We start from the raw sequence: 22,360 nt of genomic DNA, 5'->3' as shown, positions 1-22,360 counted from the left end.
CGAGAAGAAAATTTATGACCAAATATGATAAAATGCTAAAAAGAAGTTAGGATAAGTTTACTATATACACTGAAAGTGGGCCTGGCATTACATTACGTCAATGGTGGTGGTAATGGATAAGCAGTGGAAGGGAGGAAGACACCGGGCCCATATTACCCTGTCACAAGCCACCCCTCCGCAACAAACGAAAACCGTCATTCTGTTCATACCAAGTGCAGCTGCCAGTGCTTCGTAATGCGGCTGTTCGATTAGGCTTTTAGTATAGTTTTAACGTGTAAAGTGACCAGTTTATTCCTAAAAATCATGTCTTTGTAACAATTATTACACGTTAAAATGATTTTAAAAATTGTCAAAAAATAGTATATTTAATTTTAATTTGAAATTGAACAATAAATAAAATAAAAATAGCAATTTGATTATCTTTAAACAAAAAATAAATAAAACAATGTGTAAAAAAGTTTGCCTTGAGATAACCGAGCAAGTGATTTCTCCAATTCAATCAGTTAATTTTTCCTTAGAGACCTGGAAAAGACCATCATACACCAGCAGTGTTTATGTGATTTTAATTGGTCAATGATTTGATTAATTACAACAAAAGACTTAATTGGCTCGCTTTTTTTTAATTTTTTTGTGTCTAAAATTTAGTTGTTTACAAGTTTAGAAAACAAACCAAATAAAATGTCACAACCGGCTCCAGTGCATTGTTATACAAATCCATCATTTTGTCGTCAATCAGAATATTTACCTGAAGATCATGATGAGCTACCACCCCCTCCGCAATTTCAAAGTATCGAAGATCTACCCCCGCCACCACCACCAGTTACAGTACCGATTCCGATACAAAATCATACAGAAAATTATAATCAAGGACATGCAAATCCTGCATTTCAAACGAAACCCGAACCTGATATTGAAATCGATCGTTATGCCAAAACCCAGGATCGGTATTGTTATTTAGATGAAGCCCCACACAAAGAAGTGCAAGAAAGTCGTGTTGTTTACGAACGTAATTCTCGGAATCGGTATGAGTACATTGACGATGACGAACCGCCAGTTCAGCACAATCGCCTTCAAAGAAGAGCATCTTTGTCGCGATTTGAAATTCATAGTCAGCGGCAAAATCAACAGTTTGTAAGACAAGGAAGTTATCACGGTCAACAGCTGCGAGGCTACGAAGATCTCGATGGAAACCAAAGGGTCCGTCGTTTTCGTCACGACGGAAATGACCGTTACGCTTTGGTGCCCGCGGACGAGGGAAATATTGATAGAGACTCTTCTTGGCTAAGTGGTGGACGTTCTTCCCCTCGTGGTATGTATTTCCTTACTTTACGATGCAATATGCGTATAAGTACTCATTAACCGGTATTCATATGCCTTGTTATTATTTCATGTTTTCCTCTATTCACTGACCACCCTCTGACTTAATATTTTTGCTTGCTTTTTTATGTTACTTTATATTAAAAATATTGTTATAATTATTTTTGTGGTATTTTTTGAAGGACGATATGCAAGAGTGCCCATGCAGGAAGATGATCCTCCAGTATTACCTGATCGGAATTTGCAGAACCAACCAGAACTTAGGGAGAATACCTTTTCATCGAGAAATAATCTTGCTACGCAAAAACTTCATGAAATATTGACTACTCCGAGAAAGCCAAGATCTAAATCAGAAGATAGAAATTTATCACCGGGTAAACATGAACGAGGTACTCCTCAACGTGGTGCACAATACACACCACCCATCAACACTACATCACCAACAGGTATTGTTTGAATTTTTCAAATGTTAATTAACTTTGAATGTCATTGATGAATTAATTATGATCCTGCGATAGAGTCATTTATTTTTGTTTAGGAAGATGACTTTTATTTATTTAATGTCCCCATGTATCTAATGTATTTTTAGAAGATTTAAAATTCTAAAAATTTTATTTTAAAATCATAACCTTTAGTGGGGGTTCTTGGAACCCTTATGTTAGCTCCAGAGGGCTTACTATTTTTATTTTCTTTCCTCAAAGAAATCTCAATTTCAAAAATAATATTTTTTCCAAAAACTTGTATTTTATTTCTATAAAATTGTAACCGTTACTGGTAATTTAAAAGCAAACTATTTGATCGAAAAATGTCATGGGTAGATGATGCTCTTCTTTTCTTCGTATGGTTTTGATAAATACATAAACACACATTTGTGTAAAAATTCCATGAATCATAAAATATTAAGCCCTCTCGTAGAGATAATGTCAATTTTAAAATTAGTGTTTAATTAAATTGAACTTCACATCAAGCTAAATTAATTGTTGAATAAATCAGGTCGAGGAGTAATCCCAGGATCAAGTAGGAGAGGAACTCCAATAGGAACACCACAGCGTACATTTTCCCCAACTAGAGTTCCACAAACATCGACACCAAACAAAGAGACGCCTTCGGCACGCAGATGTTTACCTTTAAATGAACAACAGGAAATTTGTCCAGCAAGTAATTGCGGAAGAGCTCGCTATTCTCAACGTCGAGATGGGACATCATCGTTAGCTACATCTCCAACAGATTTTAATGAGCTACCACCACGTTACGCTTTTGTTGAATCAAACTCCGACTCTATGCCTATGGTTATTGGCTCACCTAAGTACCAGGTGTTGTCAACACGTTCTGAATCACAATCACAACTAAAAAGGAATGCATATCAAAGTGTAGAAAGTGCTTTTATTGCACGTACAGCTGTGGTGAGTAATCTCATTCATTTTTTCCATCTAACAATTTATTATTTTATTCGTTAATTAACCTTTAGATATCTCGTTGATTCATTTATAATTAGTTTACTTTAGTTTTTAGTCATTGTAGTTAATTAACGTTTTATAAACTGGACTGATTAATATTATCATTCATTCTCATTAGTTTAAAACAACATCAACAAACAACGATTAAGCTTAATTCATAAATTAAAAAATAGTCTATCTAGAAACAAATTATCTAAGCAGTGTATTTAATGATTTCACTGTTTAATAGTCCATTAAATAATGAATTTTACTAAAAATTTCATACCAAAAAAATTGTCAATCTAATTTTAGTTTTTATCAAACAAAAGCAACAACAACAATTATATAATGACATTTCTTCTATCCAGGTACCTCCGTTATCACCACCTAATAGTGAAATGAACACAACTCAAACTAGTGGAATAGAGAAAAATGAAAAAAAAAGTGCACCATTACTACTTGTTCTAGTTGGCATCTTGACTTGTGGATTAGCACTTTATTTATCTTGGACTCAAGGGAGGAAGTATGTAATTTTAAATCATGTCATTATTTTTTTTTCTCTAACTGTTCACCGATTCATTTTATGAAACAAGAAATAATCTTTTAATAATAAAAGATAGTTTATCAAGAGAACATTTGCAGATTGTTGAAGTAATACACCAATAATAATGATAATAAATAATCTTCTTTTAGATACTACTTAGATAGTGCAGCAGGATGTGGAGCTTGTTGCGCTTTGGTTGGCATTTGTCGAAGTCTTAGGCGTGCCTGGACAGGTTTAGGACTTGCTGGTTTATCAGCACTCAGTTGTGCTGGTTTATTATTACTTGCAGCAAAAGCACCACGACCAGGAACTCCACTCCATGATGTGACAGCTGGTGCACTGTGCGGTATTTCATTACTTGGAGTGTCATTAGCTTTGATAGCACTACTCAAGCCTAAATGTCATTTCGGTCGTCACCGACGTGTTCATTCTTGGATGCCAAGATTTTCACCTTAAATTATTTTGTACTTATTTTTTTATCTTTTAAATTTCAATTGTATTCTTTAATGTAATTATAACTCAAGTCATTATTATATTTAATAAACGTTATTTACACTCTTCTATTATAAGTAATAACGTATTTAAGTGTTATAAGATTTTATAAATAAATAAGCTCAATAAATAAACTTTGTTTCTTTATAAATTATGCTTCTTGCTTTTATTTGATTATATTCAACGTACGGATTATGAACAGCCAATTGAATTATAAATCCAATATTCTGAATAACTAATATTAGACTTTTAGTTTTTACAATCTTCAGTGAGTAATGAGTATAAAATTAAATTTCTATAAAATGTTATTTAATCATTTATCTATCATAACTTAGTTTAAATAATCTTATGAAAAATAATATTTCTTAAAAGTAATTTTTTTTATTTAGACCAAGTAAAAATCTTTTTTTATATTTTCAATAATAGATATTATTGAAAAACTATTATTTGAGTCAAGTTGCACTTTATTAATTACTTATTATAAAATAAAACTTTATTCATCGCAATGAATCCGAATTAATAAGCTCTTAAAAAATATAACAATACGCTCTCTCTATTTTTTTCTGTGATACTAAGAGAAAATTGGTGTCAGACCATCGAAAGAATGACTTTCAATTTATTCAGCTTTTTCTTTAACATATATTCCCCCCCCCCTATTAATGCTGGGTCCTATCAAAAAGCACCTAAACATTTAATTTCAGGTGTGGTAGGGAAAGCTGGCATTTGGAAGTGCGTATGTATTTTTTTCTAGTACTACATCATACTGACAATAACATTCGATAGTTAGACAATAACATGTGACACCTACAGTGTGGAATTATCATAATTTCTTTAGTGACGTGTCTTTTTTTTAATTACAAAATAAAATTATTAAAAAAAATAGCAGAATGGGTGTTACTTTGTGCATAAAACTATTACTTATCGAATTTTTTATTAATTTAATTACGGCTTGTAAGTAGAACAGAAATTAATAAATAATATTCCTTCTCAATATGAGATTTCTGATGTTGATACTGCTTAAATGGATCAATAGTTGTTTTTTTCCTTTATTATTTATTAATTACAAGAAAATAATCTAAAAATATTTTTGTATGCATATATTAAATGCAGAAAATATGTCATGTCATTTATCTAATTTTTATAAAATTAATTTAGTCATCTAAGTAGTACTTATTAAATTATTATTGTCTAATAAATGGCATGAATATAAAGTAGCTCATCAAAATGACTGAAACAGTTGTAAAGTTAACATAAAAAAATACTTTACATTTCAGACCATCACTGTAACACTCCATTATTAAAAAAAGCACAAGTTAGTGCTTCATCATCCGCCAAAGGTCGAGATCCATCAGAAGTTCGTCTTGAAGGTACAGAAATGAACAAATAATTATGTTCTAGTCATTATAAGAACATAATTAAATTTTAAAATAAAAATATACTTTTTCTAATCTATTAATATTTCACATTTTATTTAATGAATTCAACCTGTAAGATTTCATGCCGTTAGAACAGGTGCGATAAACGTCGGAAACAATTAGTTTGAAAATTCAAAACAGTTGGGAAATTGTGTGTAGCAATGAGTCATGTGTTTTTTTTTGTCGAATTCAAATATTCAGTGACTTTAGTTGACAAATAAAATATCAACCTACGAAAATGACTTTCTAAAACATCGATGGTATTTGATATTGAGGAAGAAAGTAATAAATTTTTTTGATAGGAGTGAAGTCGTGGACTGCTAACAGTAATGATGCTTATCAACATTTGATAATCGACCTGGGTGAAGCCGTGAGTATTACTTCGATAGTGACAAAAGGAAATAAAAATTATGATGAATATGTTACGGAGTATACTATCAGCTACGGTACTAATGGATTTGATTATACAGATTATAAAACGGAAGAAGGCTATATCAAGGTAATCAATTTATCATCACTTTTCCAGTCATAATTTTAAGTTCATACTTTTAAATAAAATCAAAAGTTTTCAATCAAAAAAAAATTATTGAAATAAATTAATATTGTTTTAATAGATATTTGACGGTAATACTGATGGAAATTCTGAAAAATCGAATGTATTTGAAGTACCCATTGTTGCACAATGGATTAAAATAAATCCTATTCGATGGTTTCGTCAGATTTCTATGAGGATTGAGCTCTATGGTTGTCATTATGGTAAGTAATATTACCAAAGATTCTAATAAATTCAACAATTTTTTACAAATTAATTTTTAATTTGTTACTTCCAGCTTCTGATGTTATTTCATTTAATGGAAATTCAATAGTACGCATCAACTTGTTTCAAGAACCTATTGAAACTGAAGAACATTCCTTAAGCTTTCGATTCAAAACCAATAATGCTGATGGAATTCTAGTCTATTCACGTGGAACACAGGGTGATATTCTAGCAATACAATTGCACGATAATAAATTGTTATTAAATATTGATCTGGGTTCTGGAGTTATGACGAGTGCATCTATTGGAAGTCTTCTTGATGATAATATTTGGCATGATGTACTTATTTCACGAAATAAACATAATCTTACACTTTCTGTTGATCGAGTGGTAGTTAGAAAAATAATTGAAGGGCCATTTAAAAAATTAAATCTTAATCAAGCGGTAAATATTATTATAAAAAAATTTTTTTTTATGAAGCTTGTGTTATAATTTTTAGAAAAAAATTATATTTTATTCTATTTAACTAATAGCTCTATTTTGGAGGAGTACCTAACATGCAAAAAGGACAAGTCGTGTTTCAAAACTTCACAGGCTGCATGGAAAATTTTTATTTAAATAAAACAAACTTTTTCCGGCAATTGAGAGAAGCTGAATCAGTTGGAGAAGCTGGTGAATATATGGTTCGAATGAATGCTAACTTCGGATGTTCAGAATCTTCTGTAGTTCCTGTGACGTTTTTAACAACTGGCAGCTTCGTTCGACTCCAAGGATGGGAAGGATCTCAGAAGCTACATATTTCTCTATCATTTCGGACATTTAGAAGTGCTGGATTACTTGTTCTTCATTCATTTCGATCTTCAGGAAATTTCAAGGTATTTTAATAGGAATTAAATTTTTATGAACTCCTATTGAAGATTTCTTTTCACATTTACTAAATTGATTGTAAATTTCTTTTAGTTATTTTTAGAAAAAGGAAAGCTTATAATGCAAATCTATACTAAAGAAAGCCCTGAAGCTATTCTTGATAATTTTGAACAAAGATTTAACGATGGAAAATGGCACAAAGTACTTTTGGAAATAAAAAAAAATAGCATTACTTTGGAAATTGATGAAGTTACTACAAAGATTTCTAAACGTATCGATATTCAAACAGGAGAACATTATTATATTGGAGGAGGACTCTTAGGATCTCCAAGATTCGTAGGCTTTGTTGGATGCATGAAACAAATTAGCATTGATGGCAGTTATCGATTACCTGCTAACTGGAAGAAGAACGATATGTGCTGTGATAACGAAATTCTCTATGATGCTTGTCAAATATTAGATCGATGTACACCAAATCCATGTAAGCATAATGGAATATGTACACAACCTGCTGATGAATTTGAGTGCAATTGCACTAAAACTGGGTACACAGGAGCAGTATGTCGTACATGTAAGTTAATTAATTAATTAATTAAAGAAGAGAGCTCATAATTTATCAATGAAATATAATAATTTCAAAAATAGATAAATGTTAGGACTTATTGAATTACATCTGTTTCAAAAATTCTTTCGGGGATGATTAAAATTAATATAAAACAATTTTTTTAGCGAATTATCCCTTGTCATGTGAGGCCTATAAAAGTGTGCATTCTGTTAGTCAACAAGAAAATATTTATATTGATATTGATGGAAGTGGTCCACTAGATCCTTTCCCAGTGACTTGTGAATTCCATGCTGATGACCGTGTATCAACCATCCTTCGACATGATCATGAAAATCCAACACTCGTAGATGGCTATTCAAACCCTGGAAGTTATATTCGTACAATACAGTATGATGCTAATCTTAATCAAATAGAAGCTCTTTTAAATCGTTCTTCCTCGTGTCGACAAAGACTTAGTTATGCTTGTCATAATTCACGACTATTTGATATATCAGGTAATAAATCAATTGTGAGTTAAAAAAATAGTAATTTTAATAATATTTATTATTAATGATTATGAATAATTTCAGATCCTCAAAGTGATGTTTTTGATCCAAACTCTTGGTGGGTAAGCAGAGGTAATGAAAAGATGAATTATTGGGGTGGCGGATTGCCCGGATCTCAAAAATGTGAATGTGGAGTATCAGGAACTTGTATAGATAAAAAAAAAATGTGTAATTGTGATGCTGGCTACAGTGATTGGTATGAAGATGGTGGAGATATATTGGAAAAAGAGTATCTTCCTGTGCGACAGTTAAGATTTGGTGATACTGGTAATGTTGTGGATGATAAACAGGGACGGTATACTCTTGGTCCACTTATTTGTGAAGGCGATGGTAAGTATGATTATTTTTTAATGATTATTGTTTAAACTTTAAAGTAATTGAAGATATAAATAAATGAAGATGTTTTGGAGTAAAAAGAATGAACAGACCAAATCGTCTATTCCCGGTTACAAATCGATATTCAAAAAATTTTTGAAAATTTTGATAGTTTATTTTTAATTACCACTATTTTACCATTAGAATACAATGTTGAGTTATTTACATATTTTTGTTTATTTTTACAGATGTATTGAATAATGTAGTAACCTTTCGGATACTTGATGCTACCATCGATCTTCCAACATTCGACATGGGACATAATGGTGATATATACTTTGAATTTAAAACAACAATCGAAAATGCAGTCATAATCCACAGTACTGGACCGACAAATGATTTCATCAAAGTCTCCATTGTAGCTGGCAATCAGATTCAATTCGAGTATAAATCTGGAGAAATTGTTCAGACAGTCAGTGTTCAAACATCTGATCGCCTAAATAATAACAATTGGCATTCAGTTACTGTTGAACGAAATCAAAAAGAAGCCCAAGTAATCATAGATGGAGCCATAAAAAATTCTGTTCGTGAAACACCAGGTCCTATTCGTCCACTACATCTCACTTCAAATTTAGTTATTGGAGCCACAACACAATTCACTGATGGTTTTATTGGATGTATTAGATCTCTTTTACTAAATGGAGAACTTCAAGATCTAAGACAATATGCAAGACGTGGAACCTATGGGATTGGTGAAGGTTGTGTTGGGAAATGTGTAAGCAACCCTTGCCTTAATAATGGAACATGTATAGAAAAATACAATGCCTATGATTGTGATTGTCGTTGGACAGCATTCAAAGGTCCTATTTGTGCTGATGAAATTGGAGTTAACATGCGACCTGATTCAATGATCCGTTATGATTTCACGGGTAATTGGAGATCAACGATTTCTGAATATATTCGAGTAGGTTTCAGTACAACTGATGCTAAAGGATTTTTACTAGGATTATCTTCGAACATTTCTGGAGAATATTTAACAGTGATGGTATCAAACAGTGGTCACTTAAAAGTAGTTTTTGATTTTGGTTTCGAAAGACAAGAATTGATTTATCCGACGAAACTATTCAATCTTGCACAATATCATGATTTAATTATCAAGAGAGAAAATGAAGGTGCAACCATGTTACTTATTGTTGATGGTAACGAACCTAAAAAATATCATTTTAATATAAAAACTTCTTCTGATGCACAATTTAACAATATTCAATACCTTTACATTGGAAAAAATGAATCGATGACAGATGGATACTTTGGATGCATCTCAAGAGTTCAATTTGATGATTTTTATCCTTTAAAGCTTTTATTTCAACAAGAGGGTCCAGCTAATATCAAATCAACAGGTGGACCAATAACAGAAGATTTCTGTGGCGTTGAACCTATTACTCATCCTCCAAATGTTGTAGAGACTCGACCACCATTACACATTGATCAAGCAAAACTAAAAGCTGCTTTTCACGAATGGAATAAAATAATTCTAGGAAGTGTTTTATCAATCTTATTTATTGCTTTAGTAGCCATGACTGCTCTTATATTAAAGTATATATCACTACATAAAGGAGAATATTTAACTCATGAAGAAAAAGGTTCTGAAAATGTTGATGATCCTGATTCTGCTGTAGTCAATTCAATCAGAGGACATCAAGTTGAACGAAAACAGGAATGGTTTATGTAAACTACCTTAAATTTAGAAATTTAAAAAAAAAATTATTAAATGTAATTTGATATATTTTATTTCTTAGTGTTAAATAATACTGATTAGCTGTAAATATTGTAAATAAACAAATTAAAAACTTTTTAATCATATATTAATAACGGATAAAAATTAATACGTTACATGGATTTGTAAAATAACATTTATAACGAAATTTTCCTTATATGTTGAGTATTGTGTTATCAATGATTCATTTAATATCTAGTAGGAAGCCTGCTTTCTTAAGCACAACAATCGCATTTAGTTATGGAGAATTTCTAAGTAAATTAAAAATTAAATTAATAATGTGGAAAATTATTATTTTTACTTCCTTCTTTGAAATTACATTAAGTGATAATTTAGTATCATTCCATAATATAATACCTCCAGGAGATCTTCATACTGAACAAAAATTTTTGTGTATAAGTGATGATCCAAGTGATGCACTCGTATGGAATGTTCCATTTCAAGCAAAAATACGGGAAATTACAAGACATCAGCAAGTGTATAACAATGGTAAATTAACTATGTTTATAATTCGAGTATAATTTTTAAAAATAATATCACATCGATTTGTAGAATATAAAACGGTGAAATTTTCCGATACTAAATTTCAAGGCTATAGTTCTGGAACAAATAGTCCTTGGCAATTTACACATTCGTATGAAAACCCAATGGGTCCTGTCTATGATAGCCGATGGGAACGTAAATAATATTTTATTTTAAGTAATTTATCTTTTAATTAATTTAAAACTAATGGTTGAAAATATTTTAAGATTTTAGGGAATATATGTTTGAAAATGAGCAAATGTTAAAAATATTCGATAAAAGTGGCAGCAAAGATGCCGTATTTAAAAAAACTGGTGCTCTAGTATTTTCCATAAGAGGACCTTCAATGGTTAATATATTTTTGTGTCAAACAATGAATATAAAGAGTGATTTTTGTTATTGGATAGAAATGTATGGTAGACAAAATATGAAAACAAAAATTCAACGGTATGAACACGGAATACATGGAAACCATTCAAGCAATGACAATAGCCAATCCGATTCTATTGTTGTGAATAATTTTTTCAATCGTTATCACATTTATTATTAATATTATTTAAAACTGATCTCTTAAACATTAAATTTCAGATTCCACTTGATATCGATAAATGGAAAACATTTGTACTTAAGTGGGAAGAAAAAGAAAGAAAAATTGAATTATACGATGAATTCAAATTAATTTTAACATATATTGATAATGATCATGAATATACTAACTTTCCCGCATATTATATTTTTTTCTCAAATCCATCCTATGATGTATTTATTCGTTTTCATGAATGTAAGTATAAATAGTTTAATTATGTCCAATGTAAAGTTTATATCTGATCATGTAAATTAAATTATTCTCCTGATTTTTTCTGCGAAAAAGATGATTATATTTACACCACGAAAAGTGGAATTAAGATGGAAAATTCAACATCCTTCAACTATTTTTATTGGCCACAATATTTTGATAGAGAATTTTGTATCGAGATGCTAGTAGGTTTATGTAGTTATTGTGGACTGAGAATATCCGCAGTAGATGCATCAGGAAAAATTATAATGATGCAAGAAGTTTTACCTGATAAAGCCATTCATAATCTGCCCATGTGGAAGAAAGTTAAATTCTATATTCAAAACACTCACTATATTGTATATCCTATTAAACTTGAAATGGTAACATTTTTAATAATCTCAGAAAAAAATCAAACAGGACATTGGGCTATTAATAAAGAAATAACCAGATGCTATCCAAAAGGTTTTTTGATATGTTATTTCATATACTTCATTTCTATGTATGAACAGTAATTGATTTTTCTGTTAATTATTACAGATGCACTTAAAAAAATATCCTTTAGTGTATCTACTAATTTAAAGAGCAAAATTGTTCCGATTGGGTGTCAAAGGTTTTCTTACAACGCTACACGTGTGGAACTTTTAAATTTGCGTGCTTCTCTACAATTTATGCCAATAGGTTTAATTGTAACACTCAATACTAACAGAAAAAATTGCTGAAAATATATTTTACAATGTTTTAGAAATATCTAATGTTTTTCAAAATTTTTAGATGAAAATGTTGAAAATTGTTCCTCGAAAATGATAGGACCATACTGTGCAACTAATTGCAATGATTATTTTGGAAAAGAATGTGATTTCTTGATGAGATGCACAAAAAATCATTGTACTTGTAATAACTATTACCCAGGCTGTCAAAAGGGTTAGTGATAATAAAAAAAATATTAAAACGATTTTCGATTATTATCGAAATTCTCTAAAGAAAATACTTTACAGGCTCAAGAATTTATCCTCCTTCTATCGCTAAAATTACAACAACAAGTGCTTATGCATTTTTCAAGGCAACTGATGAATATGTGAAAAATTGTGTTTCAATTGGATTCGAACTTAAAGTATAAATGAACTAAATAAACGATAGAAATATTATTTATTTATTAACAATAATTGAAAACACGTTAATTTTTCAGGACGATAAAAAAACAAAAAGATATGCTGGAAGATTAGGTAAGAGTAACATTTCTAATGACAAATATTATCACACTACTTTCACTAATTTGAGACCTGGGACTAAATATTCTGTTAGAATGTACATTAGTTACAAATATGGTAACACATCGAAAACAATTATGGGAGATACTGCTATTTTTAAAACTATGTCTATGAGTAAGTTTTGAAGATAATTAAATTACAGCATCAATGATCCAAATAAATTTCATATCAAATTCCATCAGCTCTAGGTATACCATCGCTTGTTACTATGATCCAAGAAGGTAAAGGTAAAGCTATCTTAAGTTGGAAACCTCCTACTGTTGAAGGAGACAAGATAATAGCATTTTTAATTTCTGAAGAAATAATTGCAACTAAGTTAGAAGTAAAACCAACTCTTAAAGAAAAAAAAGTTATCGAAATTCCTTTCTCTGAATCTATCTCTGAATATGAGATACTTTTAAATCTGTTACCATCTACGCATTATAGAATATCTATTCAAGCAAAAGGTGAAAAAGGTGAAGGAAACTCATCAACAATAGAAATCAAATCCCAATCTGCATTGGCTTTTAAATATGAACCATCAGCTACTGTAGATGATAAAAATCGTCAAATAAATATTATTATACCTCCAGTACTTAATAATACAGAAAATAGTATGCTTTATATTATCGTAAAAGGATCACCAATTTGTAAACAAGGTGGATCATTGAGTTTAAACTTGAGAAAAATAATTAATCTGGAAGATGATGAAGTCTCATGGATGGCTGCTACTTTTTCGGTAAGATTGGAAAAGATTCATGCTTATAAATAGTCAATTGTTTTTTTTGATAAACTGTTGTTTTCCTTAGACATCTAAAACAGCAGATAAACTGTTTATAGTTGGAGATGAACTTATTTATAATGATGTTATAGCAAATTGTCCACTTCATTCAGGTAGTTCGTATGTAATATATATTTTGGTACGTGAAAAAGGAGACCAAAATGAACTACAAGAATTTCCGGCACTTCTTTGGAAATCTCCAAAATTTTATATTAGTTCTAATGATCAACATTGGAAGTATTGGGCAATTCCTTTAGCTGTGCTTATGATAATATTATGTGGGATTGCTTACCGTTATTTAAAAATATAAATTATTATTTAATATTTTTAATAAATATTTAAGAATAAAAAATAGTTAATTAAAGATAAATCTCAAATCAAAATATGTTGTTAAAATAAATTGAAACTTTTCTCTTGATAACTAAAAAAAGTTTATCTTTTTTATTTTGATGAAAATTATATAAATATTATATATTTTTCATAGTTTCACCGTATTTCCTTATCAATGATTCACATAATCTGCGGCAGGAAGACCAATTCCTCTAACACCACTATCGTTTTTTACATACCAAGATTCAGTTAGTTTTTGAATTCTTGAATGTTTCACAACATAAAGTCTTTTAAAGTTATAACAACTTATTAGAATGAACTTGGCTTGTTTTATTATTATCAATTTATTTATTCAATTAGTATCAAGCAGTCACTTGACTATTTTCCGAGATGAACCGAAGTATTTAGGCTACACTCGGCAAATGTCTCGACAATTGTTATGTGTCAGTGACAGACCGAAAGACGCAATTGTTTGGAATACTAATTTATACTGGATTGATGAAAATCTCAAAAATTCCGATAGAAAAGAATCGACAGGTGATTAATTACATTAGTTCATTTAATATTATTAATATCGATAATAAGTTCAAAAATTTTGATTGATATAAGTTTCCAAACCGGTATTTAATTTTTTGAAATAGATACAAAGCTTTCGAGATTCACAGCTAATTACGAACAACAAATGAGAATCAATGTGGATAAAATGGGTTTTAATTTATGGGGTCAAGAAGGTGGCAATTGGAGCATCGTAGATTCTTGTGATATTCCGATGGGTCCAGTTTATGATAGTCGTTGGGAAGGTAAGTCTTATATTATATTGAACACATTTTCTTCTCTCTCTTACTTAAAACATTGTTTTATCCGTTCTGTGGTTTCGAATTGTATTGAAAATAATTCTTTAAAAATTCAAGGTTTCACAGATTTTGAAAGTAGCACCTTCAAGCCCATAAAAATAAAGAAAAATGGAGTTCCCACTACTCTTAAATTTGGAGCAACTGGTAGTTTAGCATTTTCTATCAGAGGACGAAAGAATGCTCACATACTAATATGTGAGTCAGAAAAATTTGAGAGCGATTTTTGTTACTGGATTATAATCGGTGGTTGGGAGAATACAATTTCTGGAATGAGAAAATGTGAAAATGGTGTACCATGGGAAATTCCACCCAATAATTCTCCTTGTCGTATCTTGCAAAATGATTATCGGAAAGTAAATAAATTATTATTTTCTAAAGATTAAAAAAATTACAACGTTCAACAACGTATTGAAAATAAATATTCATAGTTAAAGGGAAAATTTTTTGCAGATGTTACTGAGTTCTGATGAATGGAAAACATTTGTATTGACATGGGAAGAAGAAACTCGTAAAATACAATTATTTAATCCAGATAAAAAGATTTTACATTATAGTGACTACGATAAAATAGAACTTAAGCAAACTTCGAATAACTCATACTATATTTTCTACAGAAATCCAACCGATGAAATGCTATTTCGCTATCATGACTGTAAGAATTGTCTTCTATGTTTTAAAAATCAAATTTATTAATCATATAAATTTCATATTTTTTATTAATGAAAACTAGATAATTATACTCTGACAACAGACCGTGGTGCAATTCTTCGAAGTTCACCACTGATATCAGGAAATTCGCCAGATATATGTATTGATATGCTAGTAGGTTTATGTTATCATTGCAATTTAATTGTAAGTATCATAGATGGGGACAGGGAAAAAGGGACGGCGTGACAAAACTATTCAAAACGAATCAAAATATGATAACATTGAACATAGTTTGCCTATGTGGCAATAATGACAAGAATAAACAAGCAAAAGAGGGGGGGGGGGGGGTATATTTTCTGCTTATCATACTTCCTATTCACCTGGAATTGGAGCATCTGTAATTTAGAAGAAGCTGATCCAATGAAAGATCACTGGGCAATAACAAACTTCGAAAATTGTTTACCAGAAGGTATTCATTTATTTTAGTCATCTTGATAAATTTCTAGATCTCCATAAATTACTTCAATTTATTAATTATTTTAGGCACTTCAAATTCCAGTGAAATGGAAATGACAGCAACCCAAGATTATGCATCAGGTTACCTTTGGCCATCTGTTAGCTGTCAAAGACTGTCATATGAAGATCCAAAATCAGAAGTTCTTGAAGCTATTAATGTGCTTCCTACCAGTTCAAATAACTTTGAGATTTGTAAAAATTTTAATTTTGGACCAAATTGTGAAATTAAGTGCAGCTCTTTTTCTGAATTTGACTGCTATGGTGTAGAAATATGTACTAAGCTTGGTTGCTCATGTGCACAAAGGATTATACGGCCGTATTTGTCTAACACTCGTTAAGTATTTTTTACTTGTTGTTTATAATTGATATTTTATTATTGAACGATTACTCGTTTTTTAGAATGTTCGCAAGGATTATATGGTTTTGGATGTTCAAAAAAATGCAGCAACTGTAGTCTTGACAGCTGTGACAGATACTCTGGTGAATGTCTCTTAGGTTGCAAACTTCTCCACGGATTTCATTCTACCAACCCTTATTGTGATCAAGGTAATTATTTGAATCTAACTTATTGTCTCAGCGATATGTTTAATATTAAATATTTAATTCGAATATTTTATTGTTACTTCCGTCCCTGAACTCATCCAATGCATTCGTCCGATCTGACATTAAAGATACAAGTGCTCGAGTATTTTTATATGAAGAAGAAAATTATAAACTCATCAATGCTATGTTTGAATTCGAAGCCGAGGTACAATTAAAGTTTTTATTATTTGTAGTTAAATTACTAAAAAGTTCAAAAATTTTTTGTAGACAGATCATGAAAGTATTTTAAGAGAAAAAGCTCATACTAAAATAAATATTATCAATGGTACTGAAAAAAGTACTTTTTTTGCTATCTTCAATGATCTGTTACCTGGAACAAAATATGAGGTAAAAGCTGTAATGCACATTCAGTTCGAGAATAATAAATACAGACAACTCGTAGGGAGTCCGGCTAGTTTTATAACACTATGCAATTGTAAGTCACTCAAACTTATTCCTAAGCCGAGAAAAAGGATTAATGATGAATTAATTCTTATCATAATTACAGGGAGTTCAACGATTTGTGAACTAATACCGAGACGACGAAAGTTTATGATAGAATAAAAAAATCTGATGAAGTATTAACGATATTTATATTTTTGATTGTTTTCTTTGAATTTTTTCTTCAGAAAAAAATTTTTTCCCTAGGAAATTCATATCCGTGTCCGGATTCTTGGTATTCAATTGACTTATCAATAATATCACCAACGACAAATGAGTCACGTCCAGTTCATATGAACGACACTGAAATTAAATTTCCAATCACTTTATCAAATCTACATCCATTGACAGAATACCAAGTATGTATAAACGGTAGTGACAATGAGTTTCGAGATTGTCAAATATTATCCACTCTCGAAGCAGGTAATATTCTAAATATAACAATAGCGCCCAATGATAGTAAATTACAAATAAAAAATTTAAAAAACAAATTTATTCGTTCTTTTCTAGCACCACCGCCCGTAACCAATTTGCAGGAAAAATCTGTTACTGCAACTGGAGTCGAAATTCTGTGGAATTCCCCAGAACCATCAAATGGTGTTATACTAGGTTACAACTTGACTATTAAAGTTTTATATTACATCGGTTGCAAAAGTAAACAGAAGACTCCAGAAAATTTGAAAATTTCAAAAACGTATTCAAACATTGCTCCTACTACTGAAGTAATATATGAGTTAAAGAACTTAGTACCTTATGTCTTTTATGAAGTTTCAGTGTCAGCATATAATTCAAGAGTAGGAAATAAAAATAGCTTTATCTTTAGCACTAAACCAAGAGGTAAGAGGTTTTATTTCTAATTATTTTTATTATTTAAACTTATCATAGATTTAACTGATTGAAATAACTGGAAATTTTTTTCTAGACATACCTACTGAAGTATTTACTAATATAAAATTCTCACATAATCAAATTACTTGGGACAATCCAGTTGATTGTTGGACAATTACTGGCCCAATTGATGATTCAAGAGTTGTTATAACTGGAGTGAGTGAAAATGTAAAAAACTTTTACTACTCATATGACACCAAATCGCATTTTGTAAATTTAAATTTATTGAAAGCACAACAAATTTATGGAAATGAGAAATATCGAGCTGAAATTTATGTACTTCGTGGACCTGATAGATTTATAAATATTAGTGCTCATATTGATTCTCTTTTTACCACGGATCCAAGTCGTAAGTATCATTTTTACTCAATGTTTTTCATAATAATAGTATAGAAATTTTTTATTGATCATTCTTGTTAATTTGCAAAGCTCCACCGAAAGTTCAAAACCTCGAAATAGTAGAAATAGATGAATCGAATACCACCTTACGATGGCAACAACCTTCATCACCAATGAATGGCGAACTAGATTATTATAGCATCAGATTTTTAGGAAGAAATGAAAGATTGCTTAGTGAAGTAAAAGTACATCTTAACGAAACATGTTACCTTTGGAAGAATTCATTATGTAAAACTGTCCCACATCCAACCAAAACAATTAAACAATACATAGAAGTAAATATGAACTTTTCTATTCAAAATCAAGTTGCCTCAAAAATCAAGAAATCAATTTTTATATCTATTCTGATAGGTAAGAGCTCATAATAAAGGAGTCAATAATCCAGGTGAATCATTTAAAATCGTTGACAATCGTGAAGAACAAAGTAAGATTAAAAATTTATTGAAGTAATGAAAACCTTTCCAACATTTAATTTTTTTCTACGACAACATTAAACTTTTTCAACATTTCTTGTTTCTAGCTCCAGAACAACCTGAAATCATATCAGTAACAGAAATAAATAAAGGAGTGGTATATGTAAAATGGCAACACCCATCCATCACTGGTGGACCAATAAAACAATTTGTAATTATCCCAAAGATAATTGACACCGAGCTGAAAAATTATCCATATTCTAAAAATTCTGAAACCAAAAATAGTTCCAATTTCTAAATATGAGCCTGAATATTCTACTTACTTATACCTACAACCATCGACACGTTATACCATATTTATTCAAGGAAAAACAGCAACACAAAGTGGAAAACAATCACAAGAAATAATTGAAACCGCTTGTGCTTTGGACTTTCAGTATAAACCACATCCTGTTCCGGATAATGATACTTCCTTAATCAACATTGTCATTCCACCAATAGTCAATAACACAAAAGATAGCAAACTTCACATCATTGTTAAGGGTCCTTCTATTTGTAAACAAGGAGGAACATTGAGTGAACAAATGGCAAAAGATATTGAAGTTGATTATCATGAAGTAGCTTGGCGTGTGGCTACTTTTCCCAGTAAGTTCATTATTTTTAAATATTCATTGAAATCAATTTCAGCCCATTAATATTAATTATTTGTAAAGGCATATAAAACAGCAAACCTATCATTCACAATTGGAGATGATCATATTTATGATGGTGTGTCAAATTGTCCTCTCAATGTGGGTAGTACTTACGTTATTGTTATTTTGGTACATGACAAAACACACTCAAATAAAGCAGCTTTACCACTCATTTGGAAATCTGAGCCAATTCAAATTGGACGAATTCCCAAGATACATCATGAGTCATGGGCTATACCAGTTGTTTTAATTGTTTTAATTATTGGTGGAACTATGTACTACTGTTTACTTAAAAAAAGGTATGTTTCATAAATCAATCGAATCAAATGGTTATTTGAAATCTGATATAAAATTGATTCAACATGTTCAATTAATATTTAATTTCCAGGAATAAAGAGTATTTTGATAAGACACAAAGTGATGAAATGACTGAACCTATTCCAATTTACCCTATTGTCCCTGAAAAGAAGAATAGAAAATCTGAACATATAAATGAAGCAGAAGATATTTCTAATATGGTTGATATTCGAGAATCAATTTCAATTACTCCATCAAATTCTACAGAACGTTTAAATCGAACTATTGCTACTGAGTCAATATATGAAAATTTGAAAGGTAACTCGTCGATTAGAATTAATGAATTTCAAGATTACGTCAAACAGGCAATCGCTACTGGAAAATTGGATCTACAGTATGAGGTGCATTTATCAACAATCTCAATATTTAAATCAATTTAATAAAAAAAATATTACAATTGTAATAAATATTTGTTTGGTTTAAAAATATCAGATTCTTCGAAGAGGTCAAACAAAACCCTGGAAGTATGGAATAATGCCTCAAAATAAATCAAAAAATAGATATGGAAATTTAATTGCATGTGAGTAAATAATTTCCTTACTGTGATATTTACAATTGTATATATTATAATGAAGTAAAAATTATTAATTGTTAGATGATGAAACACGTGTTATATTAGAAAAGCTACCAGATGATCCTTACTCTGATTATATCAATGCTAATTACATACAGGTAATTAAAATTCGATTTATTTTCTCAAACCGAAAAATGATTTAACTTCATTAAATTTTATTAATCAGGGCTATAACAATGAGAAAGCTTACATTGCTACCCAAGGACCAAAACCAAATACTTTGATAGATTTTTGGCGAATGATATGGCAAGAAGAAATTCTCGTGATATGTATGCTAGCTAATATAATCGAAGGTGGCAAGGTATTACTCTTTCGACTCAACAATATACTAACTGATATTGAATTATTTATCAAACGTTCATCAATGTATTAGATAAAATGTGAACAATATTGGCCAGAGATTGGAAAAGAAATAAAATATGGAAAAATTACTGTGGGTAATATCAGTCACACAGTATTTGCGGATTATTCTTTTAGAACTTTTCATGTAACTTTTGGACAGAAAAGTCGAAAGGTAATTAAAAAAGACATCTAATTATTTACTCTAAGAAACATACATTTTGTCAAAAAAAAATCTTTTAGATACGTCAACTTCATTTTACGGCCTGGCCAGATCATGGAGTTCCCTTATATACTCAATCAGTGGTATCCTATCTAAAAAAACTACTTGCAACTCCAACAGGAAATGGACCAATATTGGTCCATTGTAGTGCTGGAGTTGGTAGAACTGGAACAATCATTGTATGTGATATATGTTTACGTCGTGCTGCTGGTGAAGGAGTAAGCTTATTATATGTTTATAAATATAACGATATTTACCAAAAGCTAAAACATTATATTAATTAATAAAAAATTGTTCACAATAGGTCATTGATGTCTTTGGAGAAACAGAAATGATGAGGAACCAACGAGCAAACATGGTGGACAATAAACAACAGTATCTACTTGCACATTTAGCATTAGTAGAATGTCTTTTAGCCTTACCAACATCAATTCCATGTAATGATAATCTACCATCAAACATTCAAGAATTCAAAAATCAACTTACATTACAACAGCAAAGACTTGAAGAATCTACCTGGCAAGATCGAGCTCTTCAACCATTAGCAGTTTCTCCGAAATTATCCGAGGCAAATCTTGCCAAAAATCGATTCCCTGAATTAGCACCTCTTTCTTCAAGAATATACATATCAAGATATCCAACTACAGAAGATGATAGTAATTATATTACTGGGGTTTATGTTGATAGTGCAAGAAAAAAGAATAATTATATTGCTTCTCAACTGCCATTACCTAATACTGTGGGTGACTTTTGGAGAATGGTTGTTGAATTAAAAGTTGAACTTATTGTTTTACTTCAACCAGTTGATCTCAATGATGAAGTAAGAATATAATTGAAATAACTCATAACATGCAATATTAATTAATTAAATTATTTCAGACTTGTGGCAAATTCATCCCGAAGCCTGATGAAGAAATGAAACCTGTACCATTTATAACTTTAAAAGGAAAAAGTATAGCTGATTCAGAAATTTATCTCCAACAAAGAGTAATTTTAGCTAATAGTTTAGAGGTAAGCTGTTTTGTGTATATACATATACGAATTTATATTTACATAATTAAATTAATAATGCTTTTAGAGAACAGCATTCAATTTGCAAATATTATTTTATTTTCAGAAATGTGGTAATGAGAGAACTATCACTATCCTAACTTGTAAAGACTGGAAACCAGGGAAAAATAAATCACCACCCAAGCCTGCTATTTTAGTAGATTTATGGCAAAGTGCTGAAAGAATTTCAAGAAGTGAAGAACCTACACTAGTTCTTTGCTAGTAAGATTAATTGAATATTGTTTTTATAATTCTAGCAGGAAAATTATTATTTTCAATTAATTTATTCATTTCTAAATATATTATTCATTTTTTCAGTGATGGTGTAACAGGCTGTGGTCTCTATTTAGCTCTAAGTTTCCTTTTAGAAAGAATGGGATTAGAACGCGAATGTGATGTTTGTTTGGCAATACGAGCAATAAGAAGATCTAGATCTGATTTTTGTAAATCTATCGTACGTATAGCAATCAATGAAATAATCTTACTAATCAAACTAAAAAATTCAATTAATTAAAACAATTATTTTTGTAGGACCAATTTGCATACCTGTATGATGCTGCAGCAGTATATTCTGATTATTTTGAAACATACGCAAATTTTACTTAAGTAATTAACTGTTAAAAAATCTCTATTTATCATTAATACTTTTTAAAATCAAACTGTATAAACGCTTCATTGTAATAATAAAGCTATAAT

General features: G+C 30.3%; 4 protein-coding genes across 4 annotated transcripts; all 4 read left to right on the top strand.

The window, feature by feature from the left end:
• The first annotated feature begins 434 nt into the window (after positions 1–434).
• Positions 435–3,815, top strand: spdo (sanpodo). Its single transcript, XM_035082863.1, has 5 exons — positions 435–1,309; positions 1,500–1,763; positions 2,311–2,720; positions 3,122–3,276; positions 3,447–3,815. Exons 1-5 carry the CDS (start codon positions 679–681, stop codon positions 3,751–3,753), a joined length of 1,767 nt encoding a protein of 588 aa, XP_034938754.1. The 5' UTR covers positions 435–678; the 3' UTR covers positions 3,754–3,815.
• A 1,244-nt stretch (positions 3,816–5,059) lies between these two features.
• On the top strand, positions 5,060–9,985 carry LOC118066665 (neurexin-4-like; the record flags this gene model as incomplete). The annotated part of the gene is made up of 9 exons (XM_035082865.1): positions 5,060–5,156; positions 5,507–5,703; positions 5,819–5,960; positions 6,035–6,405; positions 6,495–6,836; positions 6,922–7,399; positions 7,558–7,887; positions 7,963–8,268; positions 8,502–9,985. Coding segments are annotated over 9 exons (3,747 nt in total), but the record flags the coding sequence as incomplete, so codon positions are not given.
• Positions 9,986–10,308: 323 nt separating this feature from the next.
• On the top strand, positions 10,309–13,668 carry LOC118066659 (uncharacterized). Its single transcript, XM_035082859.1, has 11 exons — positions 10,309–10,519; positions 10,583–10,708; positions 10,780–11,063; positions 11,141–11,333; positions 11,424–11,792; positions 11,868–12,008; positions 12,102–12,251; positions 12,326–12,441; positions 12,517–12,712; positions 12,781–13,316; positions 13,387–13,668. Exons 1-11 carry the CDS (start codon positions 10,309–10,311, stop codon positions 13,666–13,668), a joined length of 2,604 nt encoding a protein of 867 aa, XP_034938750.1.
• Positions 13,669–13,946: 278 nt separating this feature from the next.
• LOC118066658 (receptor-type tyrosine-protein phosphatase T-like) lies at positions 13,947–22,336 on the top strand. Its single transcript, XM_035082858.1, is given in 29 exon segments — positions 13,947–14,225; positions 14,330–14,488; positions 14,600–14,895; positions 14,993–15,194; positions 15,273–15,432; positions 15,583–15,659; positions 15,734–16,039; positions 16,106–16,252; positions 16,378–16,454; positions 16,517–16,724; positions 16,838–17,152; positions 17,240–17,566; positions 17,652–17,966; positions 18,047–18,291; positions 18,368–18,440; positions 18,537–18,712; positions 18,714–19,077; positions 19,147–19,420; positions 19,510–19,819; positions 19,911–19,998; positions 20,074–20,150; positions 20,219–20,353; positions 20,426–20,566; positions 20,635–20,832; positions 20,919–21,434; positions 21,494–21,625; positions 21,732–21,886; positions 21,983–22,118; positions 22,196–22,336. Coding segments are annotated over 29 exon segments (5,907 nt in total). The 5' UTR covers positions 13,947–14,002; the 3' UTR covers positions 22,271–22,336.
• The last annotated feature ends 24 nt before the right edge of the window (positions 22,337–22,360 follow it).

The sequence above is a fragment of the Chelonus insularis genome, unplaced genomic scaffold (assembly GCF_013357705.1).
Source record: "Chelonus insularis isolate UGA/USDA-ARS -01 unplaced genomic scaffold, ASM1335770v1 contig_352_pilon, whole genome shotgun sequence".
Classification (NCBI taxonomy): domain Eukaryota; kingdom Metazoa; phylum Arthropoda; class Insecta; order Hymenoptera; family Braconidae; genus Chelonus; species Chelonus insularis.
Note: the sequence above shows the minus strand (reverse complement) of the source record. Positions and strands in the feature narration are given on the sequence as shown.

What these genes read in the sequence shown, in the direction of transcription:
- spdo (XM_035082863.1), top strand. Translation starts at nt 679, where the DNA reads ATGTCACAACCGGCTCCAGTGCATTGTTATACAAATCCATCATTTTGT. An exon ending in CAACACTACATCACCAACAG is followed by an intron (nt 1,764 to 2,310) that starts GTATTGTTTGAA and finishes TGAATAAATCAG; the next exon opens with GTCGAGGAGTAATCCCAGGA. An exon ending in TCTTGGACTCAAGGGAGGAA is followed by an intron (nt 3,277 to 3,446) that starts GTATGTAATTTT and finishes ATCTTCTTTTAG; the next exon opens with ATACTACTTAGATAGTGCAG.
- LOC118066659 (XM_035082859.1), top strand. Translation starts at nt 10,309, where the DNA reads ATGTGGAAAATTATTATTTTTACTTCCTTCTTTGAAATTACATTAAGT. An exon ending in TCAGCAAGTGTATAACAATG is followed by an intron (nt 10,520 to 10,582) that starts GTAAATTAACTA and finishes ATCGATTTGTAG; the next exon opens with AATATAAAACGGTGAAATTT. An exon ending in TTTTAAAACTATGTCTATGA is followed by an intron (nt 12,713 to 12,780) that starts GTAAGTTTTGAA and finishes AAATTCCATCAG; the next exon opens with CTCTAGGTATACCATCGCTT.